This window comes from Cheilinus undulatus, linkage group 20 (assembly GCF_018320785.1).
Source record: "Cheilinus undulatus linkage group 20, ASM1832078v1, whole genome shotgun sequence".
Lineage (NCBI taxonomy): Eukaryota > Metazoa > Chordata > Actinopteri > Labriformes > Labridae > Cheilinus > Cheilinus undulatus.
The window spans coordinates 39,431,586-39,453,288 of record NC_054884.1 but is presented as its reverse complement, the minus strand read 5'-3'; the positions used below and the strand labels follow the sequence as shown (position 1 = coordinate 39,453,288).

The window sequence follows — 21,703 nt, the reverse complement described above, 5'->3', positions numbered from 1 at the left end:
CCAGCATAACCTAAAGGCAACACTCTCTGATCCATTCAAAATATTCCAGGTCTGTTTTTTTGCTGCCAGGCATGGCCAAACCACATCAATCAGCATAGAGCAGACCGATCCAAACAGCAGGAAAAGCATGCAAAGGATCCGGTCAACAGTGGTGGACAGTAACGGAGTACTTTTACTTTACTACTGTACTTAAGTACATTTTTTCAGTATTTGTACTTAACTTGAGTATTTGTTTTGTTGGAAACTTGTGACTTCCACTCCACTGCATTTCAAAGACAAATATTACACTTTCAACTCCACCACATTTCTAGGAAGCTTGTCGTTACTCGTTCGTTTTAGGTTCAGCATAGCTTTGTAGTCAGATGTTGGTGTTTTTCTTTTCTAAAATGCATTGGCCACATGCTGTGCACCTCACAGAAGGTAGCCAATCATAGTCACCGCTCACACCTGGGATGGATTTGGAAATGGGCTACGTCATCCTCGCTCCGTGTAGCAAGCTCTCCCGCCTTCACTCAAACAAAACTCGGAAATGGAGATGACAAGAGAAACTCAAGCTGAAAAAACAGCGCACCCATGGCCATATCTCAGCTCAGTCTTTGAGATTTCAGAAATGAGGAATGATTCATATCATTTCAGATGTCTTCTGTGTACACCGCAAACAAACTACATTTTTGCATTCAATAACTCACAATCCAACCTGAGAAAGCACACTGAGGTACGTAAACAGACATTATTTTTCACTCCAGATTACCATTTTAAATGATGCAGTCTGAGGTTAAAGTAGTTGCGGTTTAATGCGATGACCCAAGATTGAAATGCAGGCGACTATTAGTGCGCTAAGCTTGGTGACAAGTGAGAGGAAAACAGCCTGCAGAGTCAGACTCTTTACACTCTTTACATGTGGTGAATTAAGCATCTGTTTTAACTAAACCAGAGGTGATGGTTGCTGGAAGAGGGGACAGACTAACAACTGTGGTTTGGGTGAGTTTTACGTGTCTTTCTGTCGAGTTGTCCTTATTGTTTTTGATTGCATTTTCATGGTGAAGGTTTTACAAGTGTTTTTATAGACTTTTTGTAGCAGAGTGGTTCTACATGTAAGTCAGTCCATCATCAGGTGGTTTCAGAGAGTTCCAAGGTTCTGTAAAGCACTGAGAAAACAATACAGCAATGTACTGATATTAGAAAATGTACTTTGTACTTTTAAATACTTAAGTATTTTTTAAAAGTAAGTACTCTAGTACTTTAACTTGAGTAAAATTTCACCGAGCAACTTTTACTTGTACTTGAGTAAGATTTGACCATGAGTATCAATAATTTGACGAAAGTACTGGAGTTGAATACTTTGTCCACCACTGCTGGTCAACTTCAAAATACAACACAATACTCCTGATGGTAAATCATCACTATATCAACAGTACATCCCATCATGTGGCACAAGCTACAGGTTTATACAGCTTCTACGGAGCAGATGACAAAGAAAAGAGAACTTTTGAGGTGGAAACCAAAGAATTTTTTTGCATGTCACCAAACATCCTTTGTAGCAAATTTTTTAACCCTCTAATATACTCACCCATGGTGGAAGCAACAAAGGCATGTAATAATACTGGAAGTAACAACAGATCCACCCCAAAAAGGCAAAATATATTCACATAGTCTTGAGCTCATAGTTTCCTGTGATCTTCAGTCTCCGGCAGCTTAGGACTTTTCTCCAGGACGCTTTCACTGGGTGGTAGGACAGCACTGCATGCATGCAGGACAGGTGGTGTATATGGAATTTGAGGGTAACTTAACTGTGCATGGAAACGTACTGACTAGAGTGCAGTAATGACTATATCAAGGCTGCAGTCTTTGCAGCATTTGTTTGAGCAGTAATTCACTATGATGTGAAAGGCACAATGAAATAAAAGTCCGATAACAGTCTGACAAGATAATGTTTAATACCAGTGGCTGTTTACAAACACATGGAAGTACAAGGCAGAGATCTATAAATGGTCTAATATATGGTGAAGATATATTTGATGTTGATATCTTTGCATGCAGAAATGCATTGAACATTTGGGTACTTATGCCTTTATGCTGCAAGTAGAAAATGAAAATATTCTCCTGTGCAGCCTCTCTTTTGTCCTTTTCTCCTATCATATAAGCTCTCCTCTGGTTGGTTATTAAAGGATCCAGATCCTGCAGCTTCTGAAGCACTTCCTCTAAATCACCCTGGATAAGAGTGTCTGAGAGGCTAAATGCCTGCATCTGTCCATATCCTTATATTGTAATTGCCAGCATCCTGTATCGATTACGCTCAAAAATCCATTGAGCCTAATGTGATTTCATTAAGATACAGTCAGAGGAAGCCATTCCAAACAAATATAGAAGACAGTCGAGTCGATCTCTGAAGTTTGGCTGCAGCAGCTGTCTCGTGGAGATCTCTGCGAGGCATTGGAAAGCACTCAGGCAGCCTGCAGCTTTCTTAATGCCTTTTCAATTATTGGTCTGTGCCATGTGCATTTTAAGCAACAGGTTAGTATGTAAGAGAAGGAGAGAATAAATGAGCTTTGTGTGGATTAAAATTGCAAATTTGGGCTTGTATAAATTGTTTTGGCAACCGTACAGCAGAAAATGTGAGGGGGAAGGCTTTCTACAGAATTTGAGCAAAAGTAGCTACTATCCAGCAATGTAAATGAAGAAAAACATATATTACCATTGTGGTTACAAGTATGTGCACAAAGAGACTTCTGATGGAGACATTTCTTGTGGGTTCCCCCAGTAAACTTGTGCAACTTTTGTATCACCACATCAATTTTTCAGTAGAACAATATTTATGCAAATACAGCAGCTGCAACATTGAAAGCAAAATAGCCCAATCCTAATGGCTCATGCATTTAGAATATTTGCAGACGGGGAAAAACAGCAGCTTAACACACATCTAAAGCACATAAACATCTGCAGAGCAAGTTTCCAGGAAGAAATAGTCAACAAGTAAGCAAAAACACTTGATAAGCAACCCAATGCAGCAGCGTCAGTCATTAAGTTCTGCACATATAATCTGAAGAAATATGACTTTCCTCCACACATGCAACTTTTCTCTGCATTTTTGCTCATTATTTGGGTATCAGGAGAATCTACCAACCAAGAAAATGTAAAAAAAAAAAAAAGCCCCTCCAAAGTCCTTTGTGTGTGGTCCACTTACTCCTAAAAACTTGATGGTCCGATCAGAATATGCACTCCCTAATGCAAACATCTGCACTCATATCAGCACACGCTATGATTCCTTCACTGGTTCTTCATTTATTTGATATTAGGGTTAGGGTTAGGGTTAGGTTGAGGAAGTTACAATCATCCTCCCCACCTCGGTCGTCGCCGAGTGTGGTTTGGAGTAGAGGATGAAGGGAAAGGCACAGGCCAACGCATGTCATCTGGGTGCTCCTGGCCCACCCCTCTGAGTCCTTGGCTTGGATGCTATACGTCCATCCCATGTCACCGGGGTCCCAGTGGAGTTAATTAATGGGTAATAAGGTCATTGGGGTAAACTGGGCTAATTACGAGAACTGGTGCCCTTGTCAAAGGTAGGGGTAAAAATGTGACCCTAGATCCAAGGCAGGTTCAGGGTCCTGAGGGTTAAGGGCTAAGGTTAAGTTTAGGATAGGTACATAAGGTTAAGCGGTAAGGCCTTCAGTTGGGGTATAACGAGGTCCCTAATTTAGGGTTAGGCGTGCCGTCTAATGGCTCCTAGGTCCAAGGTCCTCCGGATGAGTAGTCTTGGAACCGTCTTAAGTAAGAGGCTGCAAGCCGCTGGGGTATAGCTGGTTTCTGCTAAAGGCTGGTGGGCCTTTGGGAGCGATATCGTGTCTAAGAAACCCAGTATTGGTTCCAGGTCCTCTGGGTGAGGGTTGGGACCAGCCCAAGGATGGGGCCAAGGCTAAGGTTAGGATTAGGCATATAGAGTCGAGTGGCTAGGGTTAGGGTTAGTTTAGGCATAAGCCACTAAAGGGTTAGGGTAAGGGCAAGGCAGTTGGGTAGGGTATACCTTGAAGCCCACCTTAAGGCCCAGGGTTAAGGTGAGAAAAATACAATGTTAGGGTTAGGGACTCCTTCAGACCTGAGGGGACTGTGCTAAAAAGTGGGGAAGGGGCGTGACCTTTAAATAGCTGCATAAACCAGCAATAACACCAAACACAACATAGGCCAATGTGTTTGCAAAAACATGGAGGCAGAGAGCAATGACTTAGTCTGAAAGCAGAAGAGTTAACCTTAATGCCAAAGCTGGGTTCCTGTGTCACGGCTTAACTGTATGCTTGCATGGCCCTGCAAAAGCCGACTCATGCAGTGTGATGTTCACCTCCTTAAAAATGTAACTGCACTTTGAAACAATGCAGACAAGCCCTGGTACACTGGGTAGCATCTAAATAATGTCGACAGGCACGGCGAGTGTACTCTGCTGAGATAAATGGCTGCAGACAACAAACCAATACATCAAATCTACTTGCCAACATCCAGAAATATTTGAAGGATATTTCTTCACAGCCAACAAGTGCAAAAACTTCCCTGTCCTCTGCCTCAACTTAATCATCAAAAACTTTCTAAGACTTCAGAAACAGAGCTTATCTAGTACTTTAGCACTCTTTAATGCAGAGTCACTGTAAAAGAGAAACACACTGATGGCAAAGGCTTCCCATTCATAAACATGCCACTGATGCTGCAGAGGGAGAAGGTTGAGGTTGAGTGTTTTGGCAAAGGATGCATCATCGTGTGACTGGAGAGCTGAATCCTCAAACCCAGGAACATAAAAGTCCGGTTCTGTTTTATTCTGTTCTGTTAGCATTTCTACAGCCTTTGTCATCAGTGTGGATGTGGTGAAGTGGGAACTGCAGGTGGCTTAAGTGGTCCAACAACAAGAAAAGCCCACATACAACCCAAATTCCAAACAAGTTGGGGCACATCTTAAAATGTGAACAACAGAATCCAATGATTGTCAAATCTCATAAACCCATATTTTCTTCACAGTAGAACAAAAACAACATGTCAGCTTTCAAATCTGAGACATTTTACCATTTTATGAAAATATATTGACTCATTCTGAAATTCATGGCAGCAACATATCTCAAAAAAATGTGACAGGGCAACAAAAAGCTGCAAAAGTAAGTAGTACTGTTGGCTGGTTACACATCTGGAAAGGAACTATCAATGCTGAAAAGTAGAGAGAGGTTTTAGACCAACATATGCTCCCATCCAGACAATGTCTCTGTCAGCTAGACCATGCTAAACCACATACCATATCATCACAACAGCATGGCTTCACAGGAGAAGAGTCCGGGTCCTGAACTGGCCTGCCTGCTGTCTAGAATTTTCACCAACAGAAAACATTTGGAGCATCAGAAAAGGAAAATCCAGAAATTAGCTAATATTTTTCATATAATGTAAAATGTCTCAGTTTCAACATCTGATACAGTGTTTCTGTTCTACTGTGAATAAAATCAGCACCCCGATATGTTTGGAATTGGGTTGTAGTAAAGCTCATCTTTGTTAAAGACTATTAACCATTTACCATGCTTTTGCACAGCTATGGTATGAATCTAAAACAGAAGTATAAATCAGGCTGTAGACGCATTCTTTCTAAAAGAATGTTGGAACAACCAGTGTCTAAGTGAGATGAATTTGAAACCAGATCAATCGTGGCTCAACCATGAACTCTGCACTTTAAATAGCAATTTCTGTCAATGTTCACATTTGTCCTGCGTGTCGTCAAGTCAGGATCCAATCGGTCTGAAAGACACGATTTTCCTTTTGGCTTTTCTTTTGAATCTATTTTTGTGCTCTTAAGTAAAGCCCATGATACTGAAGCTTTTTAAAGACCTCCAGCAGAACAAAAAGACAAAAGGAGGAAGCTCTAGACCAGTGTTACTCAACGCTTGGCTCTTCTGTGATGATTTGTGGCTCTGTTATGTCTGAGTTTGAAATATTTCCCCAGAAAACCTTAAAAAGGGAAACTTCGACCTCAGAAATTATCCATTGCAAGTCACATTTATCAGTTAGCTTCCCACATTTAGGCTTAAATGTTATTCTTTGTGTATTTCCATTGCCCTTATTTGCATTTTTTTGCCCCTTTTTCCTTTTTTTTTTTTTTTTTGGCACTTCTAATCAATTTTTGTTTCTTTTAGCCCGTTTTGCAACTTCTTTTTACTACTTTTCCCCATTGTTACCATGTATACCCTGCTTTATGCAATTTGCAATTTTATTTCCCTTTTGTTGCCACTTTTTGCTTTAAGTTGCCTTTTGCCTATTTTTCCCACCTTTATGATGCTTTTCTCCAGTTTTAGTCACTTTTCTATTTTTGACCATTTTGCCACCTGTAACTAATGTTTTGGTCACGTCTCACCCATTTTGGCCCCTTTTGCCCATATTTGCCACTTTCTAGCCTTTTTTTTTTTGCTCATTTTTGCTGCTTTTTTGCCCCTTTTGACAATTTTCTGCCACTTTTTGTCTTTTTTTCCTATTTTTGCCACTTTGTCGCCTGTTTTTGCCCTTTATTGCCATTTTTTTCACCCTTTCTTACCAGTTCTGCCACTTCTTGCCTCTTTTTGCCTCTTTTTTGCCCCTTTATGCCAATTTTTGCCCCTTTTGACCAGTTATGTCACTTTTTGCCTATTTTTGCCCAATTTTGCCACTTTTTCACCCCTTTTTACCATTTTTGTCACTTTTTGCCTATTTTTGCCCTATTTTGCCCCTTTTTTTTGCCCCTTTTTACCATTTTTGCCTCTTTTTGCCTATTTTTTTGCCACTTTCTTGCCCATTTTTGCCCCTTTTTCCCACTTTTTTGCCTATTTTTGTCTCTTTTTGCCTCTTTTTGCCTATTTTTGTGACGTTATTGCCTCCTTTTGCCTATATTTACCACTTTCCTGCCCATTTTTACCACTTTTTTGCATCTTTTTGCCACTATTTTTGCCTATTTTTGCCACTTTTTGCCTCTTTTTTCTTATTTTTGCCTATTTTTGTGACTTTATTGCCTCTTTTTGCCTATTTTTACCACTTTCCTGCCCATTTCTACCACTTTTTTGCCTCTTTTGCCACTTATTTGCCTGTTTTTGCCAATTTTGCCACTTTGTTGCCCCTATCTGCCACTTATCTGCCCCTTTTGCTAATTTTAGAAAGTTGTTTGCCTTTTTTTGCCCCTTTTTGCCTATTTTTGCCCTATTTTGCCACTTTTTTGCTGGTTTTTGCCCATTTCTGCCACTTTTTTGTCCCTTTTTACCATTTATGCCTCTTTCTTGCCTCTTTTTGCCCCTTTTTAAAATTTTTCCTCTTTTTGCCACTTTTTCGCCTGCTTTTGCCAGTTTCTGCCAATTTTGGCCACTTTTTGCCCAGATTTGCCACTTTCTTGCCCCTTTTGATCATTTTTGCCACTGCTGACTAATTTTATTGCCATTTTAACCCTTTATTGCTATTTTTTCCCACTTAGATTGTGACTCTTGCAATGATTTTTTTTTACAGTTTGGCTCTTTGGTTGAGCAGGGTTGAGTAACACTGCTCTAGACCTTATCTCAATGAAAGTTTGTGCTCTATTCAACCCATTGTATGACAGTGCTTCTGACGCAGGTTTAAAATCTTGAGAAACAGCTCTAGAACAACCAAGATTAAAAGAAAAACACCTTGAACTCAGCAGAAAGTTTCCTCTTTACACGTCAAACATCCAGATCCTAAAATTCAGTCAGACCGATCCAGAGAACCCCCGTCCTCTCAGCTTCCAACTCTACCAGAAAACAGAGCCAGCTTCCGAATCAGCAGCTGAACTGAGTCGCTGACTTACCGTAGTCGATGTCGTAGAACACGATGAACTTCTGCCAGCGCAGCTCCTCCACCAGAGTCAGCATGACGTCATTGAGGCGCACGGGCGGCCGGGCGGCTAGTGTGTAGCGCTGCCCGCCGGGGCTGGGGTTGAACTGGCAGGCGGTCCGCGGCGATCCTTCGCTGTTCCTCTGGATGTACAGGTGAGGGATGTGCATGGCGTCCGTCAAGGACTGCAGCGCACTGGCTGACGCACATCCTGTGGAGGTAACCAGCGCCAGTATTCCCTGATTCATCAGCTCGCAGGCTGCAGGAGGAAAGAAAAGACCGTAGGGGTTAGAAATAATGTGGACTGAGTTACATAACTTTTTTTCTTGAGATAAACACTGCTTGGTAAAATGCAAAGATGCTTTCATTCTGGGGCACACCACACAGGAGTGAGTGCTGAAGTCCGCCACTGGAAGCCTAGGTCTAATGTGAACGGATGTCTTGACCTCATTGCAGTGGTTATTAGACTGCATGGTCATAAATCTGCTGAAGCATCTGACGGCTACACCGTTGTTTATCCGTGCCCTGACCTACTTTTGAACTTCCCGACCCGCACTCTGTCTCTGAATCCACAAGAAGGCACTCAGACGCTCGGATCATTAAACAGGCCACAGATCCGGCCTGTGAGGGCGAAGCTGGAGGGTAAATGCAGCCGGCCTGACTGGGTTGACTGGCAGAGTCATCTGAATGCCACAGCGGCCTGGACCATCCAGCTGTTACTGCTGTTTGAATAAAACCCCGCCAAGTGCAACGAAACCTCTGAAACAGTGCTGCCAGAACATCCAGAAGACCTTAATATTATCCTTATTTAGATTTTTATTTAGACTGTTATGATCACAGGTGTATCTGTTTGAATAAAACAGATCACAGATCAGTAGGGTTCAGTTCACCGGTAAAAATCAAACATGGATCCTAAACTTAAAGGCTTCATTCAGTGATATTCAACGCTCGGCTCTTTTGTGATGATTTGTGGCTCCTTTTTGTCTTGGTTTGAAATATTTTTACCTCTGAAAACCTTAAAAAGGTCAACTTTAACTTCAGATATTATCCATTGAAAGTAACATTAATCAGTTTGTTTCCCACTCTTGTCGTTATAAACCTTTAATTTGTTTGTTCCTATATTTCCATTGCCCTTATTTGTAATTTTGCCACTTTTAATCTATTTTTACAGCTTTTAAGCCAAAGTTTGCCACTTCTTTTTCCGCTCTTCACCATTTTTTTTGTCCTGCTTTTTGCTATTTGCAATTTCTCACCCCTTTTTGGCATGTTTTTGCCCCTTCTTGCATATTTAGGCTGCCTTTTTCCATTGACATCCACCTTTTTCCCATTTTTCTCACTTTTGTCCATTTCAGTCTCTTTGCAATCATTTTCTGCCAAATATTTACATTTTTTTGACCATTTTTCCAGCTGTAACTAATTTTTTAGATCAATTTTGCCACTTTTCTCCTCATTTTTGCCAATTTTCACTCATTTTTTGCCAGTTTTGACCATTTTGCCACTTTAGCCCAGTTTAGTCTGTTTTCACTCATTTTTTACAATTTTTGACCAATTTTGCCACCTGTAACTCGCTTTTTGTTAACAATTTTGCAATTTTTTTTTTTTACCAGTTTTTGACCATTTTGCCACTTTTGTCAATTTTAGTTTTTTATCACTCATTTTTTTTTTTGCCACATTTTTACCATTTCTGACCAATTTTGCCACCTGTAACTAACTTTTTGTTAACAATTTTTTGCTATTTTTCTCCAGTTTTTGCCACTTCTTTGCCAGCTTTTGACCATATTGCCACTTTTGCCCATTTTATCTCTTTTTACTTATTTTTCTTACCCATTTTTGCTACCTGTAACTCATTTTTTAATCAATTTTGCCGTTTTTTCTCCACGTTTTTGCCAATTGTCATTTTTCTTGCCACATTTTTACAATTTTTGACCAATTTTGCCACCTGTAACTTGCTTGTTGTTAACATTTTTTGCCATTTTCACCAGATTTTGCCTTGTTTATCTTGCTTTTTGCTATTTTCAATTTTTTACCCCATTTTGTCATGTTTTTGCCCCTTCTCACACATTTAAGCTGCCTTTTTTCATTGATTCAATTCCAATTCCCACTTTTGCCACATTTTTACCATTTTTGACAAATTTTGCCACAGCTGAAATTCTAAGCCCTACCAATCAGAGACTCTGCTGTTGCACTGTAGGATTATGGGTAATGTAGTGCTGTGACTGAGATTACACAGAAACCATGGTTTTCTTAATAGCAGGTCAATAACATCCAAAAAGCTGCACAGACTGAATGATGAGGCTGGTTGAGATAAACATTGAGATAAAAGTGGAGATGATTTGGCGCTACAGACATAAAGTCTGGTGATTGGTCAGTGTCTGCCTTTGCCTCTGTAGTTGGCGATGTCTTTTAACAAGTTAGCCGACCTTGGTAAGAAAATACGAGAGCTAAAGGACGGCACAGGAGACAGCGACAGTTCAGTGCCGCCTGTCTCCAGCTGTGTGAGCTCAGGGAAGACCACCGCTGTCCAAACCAGTCCCTAGACCTTTAACGCTATCTCAGTTCATCAGAGCTTGTTCCTTTTTTGTCCTCGTCCCTGCCGTCCTCCTGTGAGCTCCACAAAATATACAAGCTGTTTCTGAACACCAGATCTCGTCTCAGATACGGCGGCTCTCTCCTGAGGCTGTGTGTCTCTAAATATGCTGCCATCCTTCTCTTTCTCTCTAAGGCGCCCCACATAAAGCCGGTCTGAAGGGTTTGGAGGCTGGACTCTGCCTGAGTTATTAGGGGATATTACAGTAGACAATGGTAACAGGTCACATGTCATGAAAACATCACAGATGCGGTTTATTTCCCATGAGGTCGACTCCAAAGAGTTCTATTGTGTTTGTTCTTCAAACACGCTTTTTCGTCCCGAGGGCCGGCTACTGCAAACATTCAGATGTGTTTATTAGAGCAAAGAGAAGTCACGGCTGGCGTTGAGACAAACTTAAACTTGTCGTGTCTGCAGTTCGGCCTCCTGCTCTGACTTCAGCGAGCACAGTTTGATGTTCAAAGAGAGCGAGCCTACGGAGACTGATTAGCTGGGAGCTGTGCGCTGTCTCAGCAGACCGAGATTCAGGAGCTCCACGTCTCCACAAACGGAGGAGTTGAAATGTGCAGAGGCCAGGTCAGAGATGATACCTGGCTGTCTGAGGATGTAAAAGTGCTGTGTGACTGTCTCAGCAGGAAGGTGAACTCAGTACTTTAGGAAAATACAGTGCAGGAGGGAGATGGCGGTTCGGAGGGTGGGCAGAGGCAGAGGGCGCCGTTTATGGGGCACGTCAATAAAACTGTGAAGGAGAAACAGAGCGCCATCGAGGCGACAGAAAAAAAGATACAGAAGAGATAGTGAGACGGAGGCAGGCACCTTTACGTCACTTACATGGCGTCCTCATAGTTTCAGCTTTTTCCTCAGCACGACTTTTGATGACATCATTTTGACTTTTTATCTCAGAATTTTGACTTTTTATCTCATAACTTTTACCTTTTATTCTCATCATGTTGACTTTGTTACATAATCATCTTTTTATCTCAGAATTTTGACTTTTGAAGACAAAATTTTGAAGTTTTATCTTAATTTTTGCCTTTGATGATATCATTTCGACTTTTTCCGTAAAAATTTTGACTTTTTATCTCATTTTCTGACTTTTGATGACATAATTTCTACTTTTTATCTCATAATCTTGACTTTTTCCTCATAATTTTGACTTTTGATGACACAATTTTGACTTTATATCTCATCATTTTGACTTTTTCTGTAAAAATTTTGACTTTCATCTCATTTTCTGATTTTTTCATCGTATAATTTGATTTTCTATCTCATTTTCCGACTCTTTATCTCATAAGTTTGACCTTTTTTCCTCATAAAGTTGAGATTTTTAACAATCATCTTTTACCTCATAATTTCAACTTTTGATGACATCATTTTTAAGTTTTATCTCGTTTTTTGACTTTTGATGACATAATTTTGACTTTTTATCTCATAATTTCAACTTTTCTGTAATAATTTTGACTTTTTATCTCATAATTTCAACTTTTCTGTAATAATTTTGACTTTTTATCTCATAATTTCGACTTTTGATGACATAATTTTAAAGTTTTATCTCTTTTTATGACTTTTGATGACATCATTTTGACTTTTTATCTCAGAATTTTGACTTTTTATCTCATAACTTTTACCTTTTATTCTCATCATGTTGACTTTGTTACATAATCATCTTTTTATCTCAGAATTTTGACTTTTGAAGACAAAATTTTGAAGTTTTATCTTAATTTTTGCCTTTGATGATATCATTTCGACTTTTTCCGTAAAAATTTTGACTTTTTATCTCATTTTCTGACTTTTGATGACATAATTTCTACTTTTTATCTCATAATCTTGACTTTTTCCTCATAATTTTGACTTTTGATGACACAATTTTGACTTTATATCTCATCATTTTGACTTTTTCTGTAAAAATTTTGACTTTCATCTCATTTTCTGATTTTTTCATCGTATAATTTGATTTTCTATCTCATTTTCCGACTCTTTATCTCATAAGTTTGACCTTTTTTCCTCATAAAGTTGAGATTTTTAACAATCATCTTTTACCTCATAATTTCAACTTTTGATGACATCATTTTTAAGTTTTATCTCGTTTTTTGACTTTTGATGACATAATTTTGACTTTTTATCTCATAATTTCAACTTTTCTGTAATAATTTTGACTTTTTATCTCATAATTTCAACTTTTCTGTAATAATTTTGACTTTTTATCTCATAATTTCGACTTTTGATGACATAATTTTAAAGTTTTATCTCTTTTTATGACTTTTGATGACATAATTTTGACTCTTTATCTCATAATTTTGATATTTTCCTCATAATTTCAACTTTTCTGTCATAATTTTGACTTTTTCCTCTAATTATTTTGACTTATTAGCCCATATCTTTGACTTTTTTCCCCTGACTTCAACATTGTATCTCTCTTTTTGACTCATCATGACTTTTTATCACATAAAAATGAGAATTTATCTCAGTTTTTTTTTACTTTTTCCTCATAATTTTTTACCTTTTATTTAAAAAAGACTTTATGTCTCATGACTTTATATCTAATATTTTTTACTTTTTTCTCATAATTTTGATGTTTTTCTCATAATTTTGACCTTTTTTCTTGTAATTTTGGCTTTTTATCTCAGAGTTATAACTTTTTATCTCATAATGACTTTCATCTCATAATGTTGACTTAGGATTTTTTTTTGTTTTTTTGTTTTCATTTTTTTCAGAATTGCCTCGAACATTTTTCTTTTTGAATTGGCAGAAATGGGCTTCCATACATTTGTCATGCTAACACCTCCATCTTTAGGAGAGCTGCATGGAGCTGGTTTGACGGACAGGTCCCGTTCAGGCCTCCCAGCATGCTTCGCTTTCAGGTTAGAGCCCGACTTTGTCTGCAGGAGAAAATCTGCCTGGACTCAAAAGGTCAAGAGCTTCTCCAAAGGGCAGCGGGCGTGCTGAGACCGAGCTCCCACCGGGGGAAATGTTAAAAACACCACACATTTGTGCTGAGGCGGAGAGAGGAACTTTCAGGAATAAAGAAGCGTACAGTGTGGTGACAGAACAGCTGGCTGGTCGCGGGGAGCCTGCAGCTAAATGTTTGATGAGTCAAACTTGGCTGAACTCGAGCTGAAACTCTCCGAGATAAGAACAAACGGAGGACAGAGCCGAGGAGGAGGCTGCTTCCTAAAATTCATCTTTATTAAAAAGACCGGCACTTTGTTTGCGAGGCATGCTTCATCAGCGGTTGCCAGGTTTTAGAGGCGATGACTCAGCAATTTCCAGCAACAAAATTTACATTGTTTTAGAGATAATGAGACAAATGTGGTCTCTGTGAGAGCGATGCTAATGAACTTGCACTGAAGCATTTAGAGTTTAATCTTGTATTAAATTAGTAAATGTTTTCTGCTAAAAGCTCACAGATAAGATGGGAATCTGACTCACCCAGTTCATTTAATAGAAATAAAACAGTCCCACTCATGATGGAGGCCAGGATGTTTATTTTCCTTCATAGTTTTGGACGACTGTCCAGGTCTGCAAAACCAGCCAAGAGGAACTGAAGGCCACCTGGAAGATGGGCTTTTCTGTTTTGGCTGGCAGTGGAGAGTTGGCAACAAACCTTCGGTGTGACCACCACTTCCTCATGTTTTTAATAAATATCATGGTTTCAGCATTTCAGGAAAGCAAGGGGGCGTGCTACGGAAGGTTTATGTTGTGGGGGCGGCGCCCCTTTTGCGGCTATAACAGCCTCCACCCTTCTCAGAAGGATCTCCACAAGATTTGGAGCGGGAATTTGTGTCATTCTTTAGAGTGGAGAGGGGGTCTTTTCCCCAGGTGAAGGAGTTCAAGTACCCCGGGGTCTTGTTCATGAGTGGGAGTAGGGAGCTGAGTCGGAAGGCAAAACCGGTCGTTCTTCGTCCCTACTCTCACCTACGTACGGTCAAGAATAAGATCCCAGGTTCAAGTGATCAAAATGAGATAGGGTGAGGAGCTCGGACATCCGGCAGGATCCGGAAGCAGAGCCACTGCTCCTTCCTGTCAAACGAAGCCAGCTGAGGTCATTAGCTGAATCAGGATGCCTCCTGGACGCTTCTTTGTGGGTGTTTTTTGGGCGCGCCCAGCTGGAAGGAGAGCCCAGGATAGACCCAGAACTTGCTGGGGGGATTATATGTCTCATCTGGCCCGGGAACGCCACGGAATCCTCCAGGAGGAGAGGGAAGATGTTGCTAGGGAGAGAGATGTTGGGGTTGACTGGCTTAGCCTGCTGCCACCTCAACCTTACCCTGGATAAGTGGAAAAAAATGGACAGATGGATGGATTCTGTAGGGCAGTGGTTCTCAAATGGTGTGGCGAGGCACACTGGTGTGCCTTGGGAATCTGGCTGAACCCCTGATAAACCCCAGAGAATGGACCCTCCCCAGCTATGATTTATTGATGAGTGTGTGTGTTGGATCAGTAGCATTGGTGCTAGCATCCTGGCTAACAGTCACCTCATTTGTCAAGCTACTATTGAGTTGAAATTGGTGTTGAAATTGTCATTATTCATGCTACTTTTAACCAAGTTAACCAATTTTTCTATTTAGATATAATTTATAATTTTTGATACAATTTTTGTCCATTTTGCCACTTATTTTGTCAACTTAAACAATTTTTTCCTACTATTTTGCCACCTTTTTGACACATTTAACAACCCATTTTTGCTACCTTTTTGAAGGTTTTTGCTACTTTTGCAATTATTTGGACATTTTTTTTGTTAATTTTTTCATCACTTTTTACCATGTTTTAGCAATTTTAACCATTTTTCGCCACTTTTCTGCCACTTATAACCTATTTTGTCACCTTTTTAACACTTTCAACCCATTTTTGCCACCTTCTTGCTAATTTTCTCTCACTTTGCCTTTGTTTGGCCACTTTTTTGCCTAATTTTGCCCATTTTTTAAATAGCTTTAAAACTATTTTAACCACCTTTTTACAACATTTAACCCTTTTGGCCACTTTTAACCCATTTTTGCCACCTTTTTGACACTTTCAACATGTTTTGCCACTATTAACCAATGTTTTGGCCCCTTATGCCAATTGTTAACCATTTTTGACTTTGTCTTGACACTTTTTACCTAATTTTGCCATGTTTTATCATCACTCTAACCAATTCTTGCCACCTTTCAGGCACCTTTTGCCAACTTTTGCCACCTCCAGTTGTCTGGGCCCCAGAAATCTCTCCCCTTTATCCCCCCTTATGGGCCACCTTGACTGGTATATTATTTAAAAAGTCTATTTTGTAGTGATATGAAAATGGTGTGCCTTGAGATTTTGGCTTAATCTTTGGTGTGCCTTGAGCAAAAAAAGTTTGAAAACCGCTGCTGTAGGGAATTTATAAGATCAGGGACGAGACAGCCTGGCTTGCAATCTCCGTTCCAGTTCATCTCAAAGGTGCTGGATGGGGTTGAGGTCAGGAGTCCGTGAAAGCCATACCAAACTCATCAAACCATGTCTTAGTCCTTCTTTGTGCTCAAACATGCCTAAACGCTCTGCACAGTCGTGCATATCTTAGGTTTAGATTGAGTTCCTTTATCTTTCATGAAGTGCTGTACATTTTCAGGACAGGTCTGAACTGTAGACCAGTGTAGGCTTCTCCCTCTTACTGTGAAGCCAGGCTGTTGTAACTCATGCAGAATGACTACGCTTTGCCTCGTTGAAACAAACAGGGATGCCTCCTGAGAAAGACACGGACTGGGTGGAAGATATGTCGCTCCAAAACCTGCATATAACTCTCACTATTAATCCTTTGAACCCGGAGTCTATTATAACCCATAATACCCAGAATAAAATGGGTATATCTCTGCAAGCACAACGTCTATTTAAATAATTAAGGTGTCTTCATAAAGAGAACCCTTTGAGATTTGTTGAGATGTGTTACTATGAGTATACAGTCAAGCCCAAAATTATTCATACCCCTGGCAAATTTTGACTTAAAGTTACTTTTATTCAACAAGCAAGTTTTTTCTTGATTAGAAATGACATGGGCATCTACTAAAAGATAATAAGACAATGTACAAGAGGCATTATGGTGGGAAAAAAATATTTCTCAGCTTTTATTTACATTTGAACAAAAAGTGGCATGTCCAAAATTATTCATACCCTTCTTAATGATCAATAGAAAAGCCTTTATTGGCTATTACAGCTATCAAATGCTTCCTATAATTGCTGACCAGCTTTATGCATGTCTCCACTGCTATTTTTGCCCATTCATCTTTTGTGATGAGCTCCAACTCTTTCAGGTTGGAGGGTCTCCTTGCCATTACTCTGATCTTTAGCTCCCTCCACAGATTCTCAGTTGGATTCAAGTCAGGACTCTGGCTGGGCCACTGCAAAACGTTAATGTGTTTGTCCATTAACCATTTCTTCACCACTTTTGCTGTGTGTTTTGGGTCGTTATCGTGCTGAAATGTCCACTGGTGCCCAAGGCCAAGTTTCTCTGCAGACTGCCTGATGTTGTCCTTGAGAATCTTGATGTATTCCTCTTTTTTCATAGTGCTGTTTACTGTGATTAAACTCCCTAGCCCATTGACTGAAAAACACCCCCAAAGCATTAGGTTCCCACCACCATGTTTGACAGTAGGGATGGTGTTGTTAGGGTTGAAGTCTTCTCCTTTTTTACGCCAAATGAAGGATACATCATTGTGGCCAAATAATTCAATTTTTGTTTCATCTAACCATAAAACAGAGGACCAGAAGTCTTCTTCTTTGTCCAGATGAGCATTTGCAAAGGCCAAGCGGGCTTTTGTGTGCCTTATCTGGAGAAGTGGCGTCCTCCTTGGTCTGCGTCCATGGAGCCCAGCAGTGTGCAGTGTCCGTTGGACTGTCTACCTTGAGATGTTGCTACCAGCAGAGCCCAGATTCACCAGGATGGCCTTGGTGGTGATCCTTGGATTCTTTTTTCACCTCTCTCACTATCCTCCTGGCCAGCACAGGTGTCACTTTTGGCTTCCGACCACGTCCTCTGAGATTTTCCACAGTGCAGAACGTCCTGTATTTTTTAATAATACTTTGCACTGTAGCCACTGGAACTTGAAAACATTTAGATATGGCCTTACAGCCCTTTCCTGACTTGTGAGCAGCCACAATGCACAGCCGCAGGTCCTCAGTGAGCTTTTTTTGTCTTAGCCATGACTGTCCACAAACCAACTGCAGAGAGCTGCTGTTTTTCACCTGTTGAATTGATTAAAACAGCTGAATCAGGGTAATTAGGATGCTTTAGAACAGCTTGGACTACTTGGAATGGTATAGAACTTTGGATTTTCCCAAAGACAGTGACAGTTTGCAAAGGGTATGAATAATTTTGGACATGCCACTTTTTGTTCAAATCTAAATAGAAGTTGAGAAATATTTTTTTTCCACAATGATGCCTCTTGTACATTGTCTTATTATCTTTTGGGAGAAGCCTGTGTCATTTCCGGTCAAAAAAAAAAAAAAAAACTTGCTGGTTGATAAAAGTAACTTTAAGTCAAAATTTGCCAAGGGTATGAATAATTTTAGGCTTGACTGTATGTAATACTGATGTAATACTGGGGAGTAAATGAAGATGGCACAGAGCAAAAATGTAAAACAAATCTCATTTTAAGGTGAAGATCGTGTGTTCTGCAGGAAGTGTCGTAGCTGTAGAGCCGGAAATATGGCGAGTGGGTTAACACAGCCGAGCTGTACGGAGTTTGATATGTCCTAATTCATTTAGTTGTTATTTGAGTCGTGTTTGGGGCATGTAAAAAAGGGTTATATAGTCGTGTAGCCCAGGTTCTGCTGTTTAGTTTGATGTGAAACATCACTATATTCTTTCATGATCAGTGCATTATTTCACACTGTGTTTGCCAATGCCTAAGTCCCCCAATTGGGGGACCTTAGGGTTCAAGGGGTTAATGACGCCATCACAGATGTACAAGTGACCCCTGCCATGGGCACTAATACAACCCCACACCATCACAGATGCTGGCTTTTGAACTTTAACAACAATCTGGATGGTCCTTTTTCCTCTTGATGGACTAATTCCGACCCAGAGAGGTGGGCGTGGCTTCTGGATGCCGTCGATCTATGTCGTTGGCTTTGCATGGTGGAGTCTTAACTTCAGTTGTAGATGCAGGGATGCACTGTGTTAACTGACAATGGTTTTCTGAAGTGTTCCTCAGCCCCTGTTTCAATATCCATCTCAAAATAATGGTTTTTATGCAGCGCTACTTGAGGGGTCAAAGGTCACTCATTCAGTGTTGTCTTTAGGTGATATTATGGACTGTAGATGGTCAGATCTTTGAATTTCTTTAGGAGCTTTGTGCATAAACTGTTGGACTATTTGTCCAAAGTTTAGCAACCTGTGGAATGTTCCAGCTGTTCTTAATGCTTTTTACAACTTTCAAAGTCTTTTCTTGCACCTGTTCTAACTTTTTGGGGCATTAAATTCAGAATGTGTGCATTTTTTCCAACAGACCATTGAAGTTTAACAGTTTGACCATTAAATGTCTTGTATTTTTGTTGTATTTAACAGTGTAAAATAATTTGTAAATCACTGCTTTTGTTTTTTTCTGCATTTTAGACGACGTCCAGACTTTTTTGGTACCCTGGTTTATAAGCAAACATAGATATGGTAATAGATGTGCTCATGACTGTCATGGAAGTGGGGTGTTTGACTCCACCTTGTCCCAGGACCTGTCAGTCTGAAGACCACCGATGACTTGCAGCTTTGAGAATCATAAGTATGATTTCCCAGCAGGCCTTTGGTAAAGCCGAGAGAATCTGTGGGTCTGATCTTCAATTAAACAGAGATCCATAACAGGTCACACGTCTTTCTGCTGATGTCCCCCCACATGACGGAAAGAATCACCCGTTTAATGAGCCTCGGAGCATCGGGGACTCTAACTCACAGTCGGTCCGGCTCTGAAATCACCCAGGACCAATTAGCATAATCTACAAGAATGGGACTAATAGGTTTGGAGGCTCCAGAAACACAACACCTCTAGCTGTTGGGATAACTCACTCAGCAGCCAGCTGAAAGGATTTGGGCTGAGACGTGACTCATTCGCTCTATGAGTCCACTGTGAGTCATGGTTTCATCTGTGCTAAATGAAGCCTGCGCAATATTTAGCTGAAGTGACTCTCTGTGCATGCTAATGACGCTTCCAGAGTGACTCCAACCAGACGGCGGGAGACAGAAACCATTAGAGTCTGAGCCAGACAAAGATCTCCCTCCCTCTGACCCGCTCCTTATTAGTGAGTCAATATCTGACTTCCAAATCAGCTCCAAGATACACAGAAAAACTCATCTCATCCTGGAGCAGGGGGCGATGCATGTGGACCCATGATCTCTGCATGTATTCAAGGCCTCAGAAATGATGCTGCAGTGACTGGATGTGATTTAAATTTCATGTTAGATAATGTGGGAGAACATCACATTTACAACTGAACTGACCGAGCCGTAAACATCCTGCAGGGCATGTCTGCAGGTAAAACACCCGGCTCACAAACAGCTCATAAACCACCAAAGAAAAATGATTAAACTTTAAATAATTGCTTCAGTTTTTATGAAACCCTCTGTATGAATACATCACACTGAAACTGCTGCTGTCACTTGGATAATTACGTTTATATATTAACTTCAATTTCAGAACAATTTCTGTAAATGTGCTCAGGGAATTGTACTTGAACATTACAAAATGTTCATGACAGAAAACGTCTGCTGAATGAATGTAAGACTACTGAGGTAATGTTATTAAATCTGCAGAATGAGTTCATTTAAACTGGAACAGAAAATTACACTGCAAACAGTTAAATGGTAATGGTTCTGGTGTAAAGGCATTTATGACATCTTTAGTAGAAAAATAAGCCTTTCTTCCATAGTAGAGTTGAAGGAAATATTGGCAGATTAAGCTAGACCAGTGGTTCCCAACCTGGGGGGCACCAAAGATCTGGGGGGGGGGGGGGCAGGACCCTGCCTGTCTGCTCTGAGGTTGTCAAAATTAGATGTATATTAAAAAAAAAAAAAAAAAAAAAGACTTAAAAATTGTATGATGATAAATTAGGGCAAACCTAAAGGTGAAAAAAATAAGAGAAGATTTATATCAATTTATAAGCAAAACAAAGTCAGAATTTTGGGGAAAATTTGAATTTTTTTGAGATAATAAAGTCAAGAAAGACAAGAAAGCAAAATCAGAATTTCAGAGTTTATAAAGGTGTTAATTTACTAGAAAAATGTGAAATTTCCAAGCATAAAAAGTCTTAATATTTGGCATTAGAAACTCAAATATTTCACAGTTTTAAAAATCGTAAATTTAGAACAGTGCAATATCAGAAATATACAAAAAAAAAAAAAAAAAAAAAAAAAAAATCTTAAAACAGTGTTTAGATTTTTTCATTTACAACTTTACAATCTAAAAAAATATTGAATTATTAAATTAAATTATTAAATTATTTACAAATTTTAAAATGACATGATTTATTTTTTCATGTAAATTATTTGGTTTAATATTTTTTATTTATTTATTGAGAATAAAAGTTTTTTTTAAATTGTTATTTTACAGTCGTCCTTATTGATGTAAAAACAAATTAAAAATAGATATTTTTTTTGTACTCAAAAACAAGTTTCGGCCCATTCTGTTGGGATTTTGCAGTAAAAACAATTAGAATGGGTGTTTTATTATTTTCAGGTGGGTCCTGGTGAGGTTTTGGCTTTTCTTACATATGAGTAGGGACGACCCTAAGGGGTAAAGGTTGGAAACCACTGAGCTTGACTATTTTCAGATCTTAAAAAAATAAAATATATCGGAGACCACACACACACACTTACACACATCCACATAAGGATAAGTTCAGATGATTTTTTTAGTTGTAATAATTAGGGATGGGTACTGAATTTGGTACTTTTTAAGGCACCGGCCGAATTCCATTGGTACTACCGAGTACAGATTCACGTAAAATCAAACAGTACCATGTTTCGGTACCTAAACACATCCTTGTGACTACAAGAGAGTGGAAGAGTAGTCAATTTTCCATGCCGGACACGAACACAGCATCGGTAGCAGCTAACTGATTCAACAAAAAAAAGCATGGCTGATCGGCCCCCACTGTTTCCTGCTCGTTCCCCTCCCTCCCTCTCACTCTCTTGTCGCGAATCCTCACTTTAAACACTGCGATTTATCCGTTTATCATGTGAATATGAACCACAGAAATATACTAGATAAAGGGATACGTTTATTCGCTCAGTCACCTAACAGACACTGAATTAAGGCACGGTGAGGATTGCCTTGTGAGATCGCGTCCTAAAAG

At 39.7% G+C, this 21,703-nt stretch overlaps 1 protein-coding gene across 1 annotated transcript in view; it reads right to left on the bottom strand.

Moving 5' to 3' along the window:
* Window positions 1–21,703, bottom strand: part of LOC121528566 (glutamate receptor ionotropic, delta-1-like) — a 939,907-nt gene that overhangs the window by 387,685 nt on the left and 530,519 nt on the right. The window contains exon 3 of the mRNA XM_041816077.1: window positions 7,799–8,083. Within this exon, the coding sequence (XP_041672011.1) occupies window positions 7,799–8,083 (285 nt within the window). The remainder of the gene's footprint in view (window positions 1–7,798; window positions 8,084–21,703) is intronic.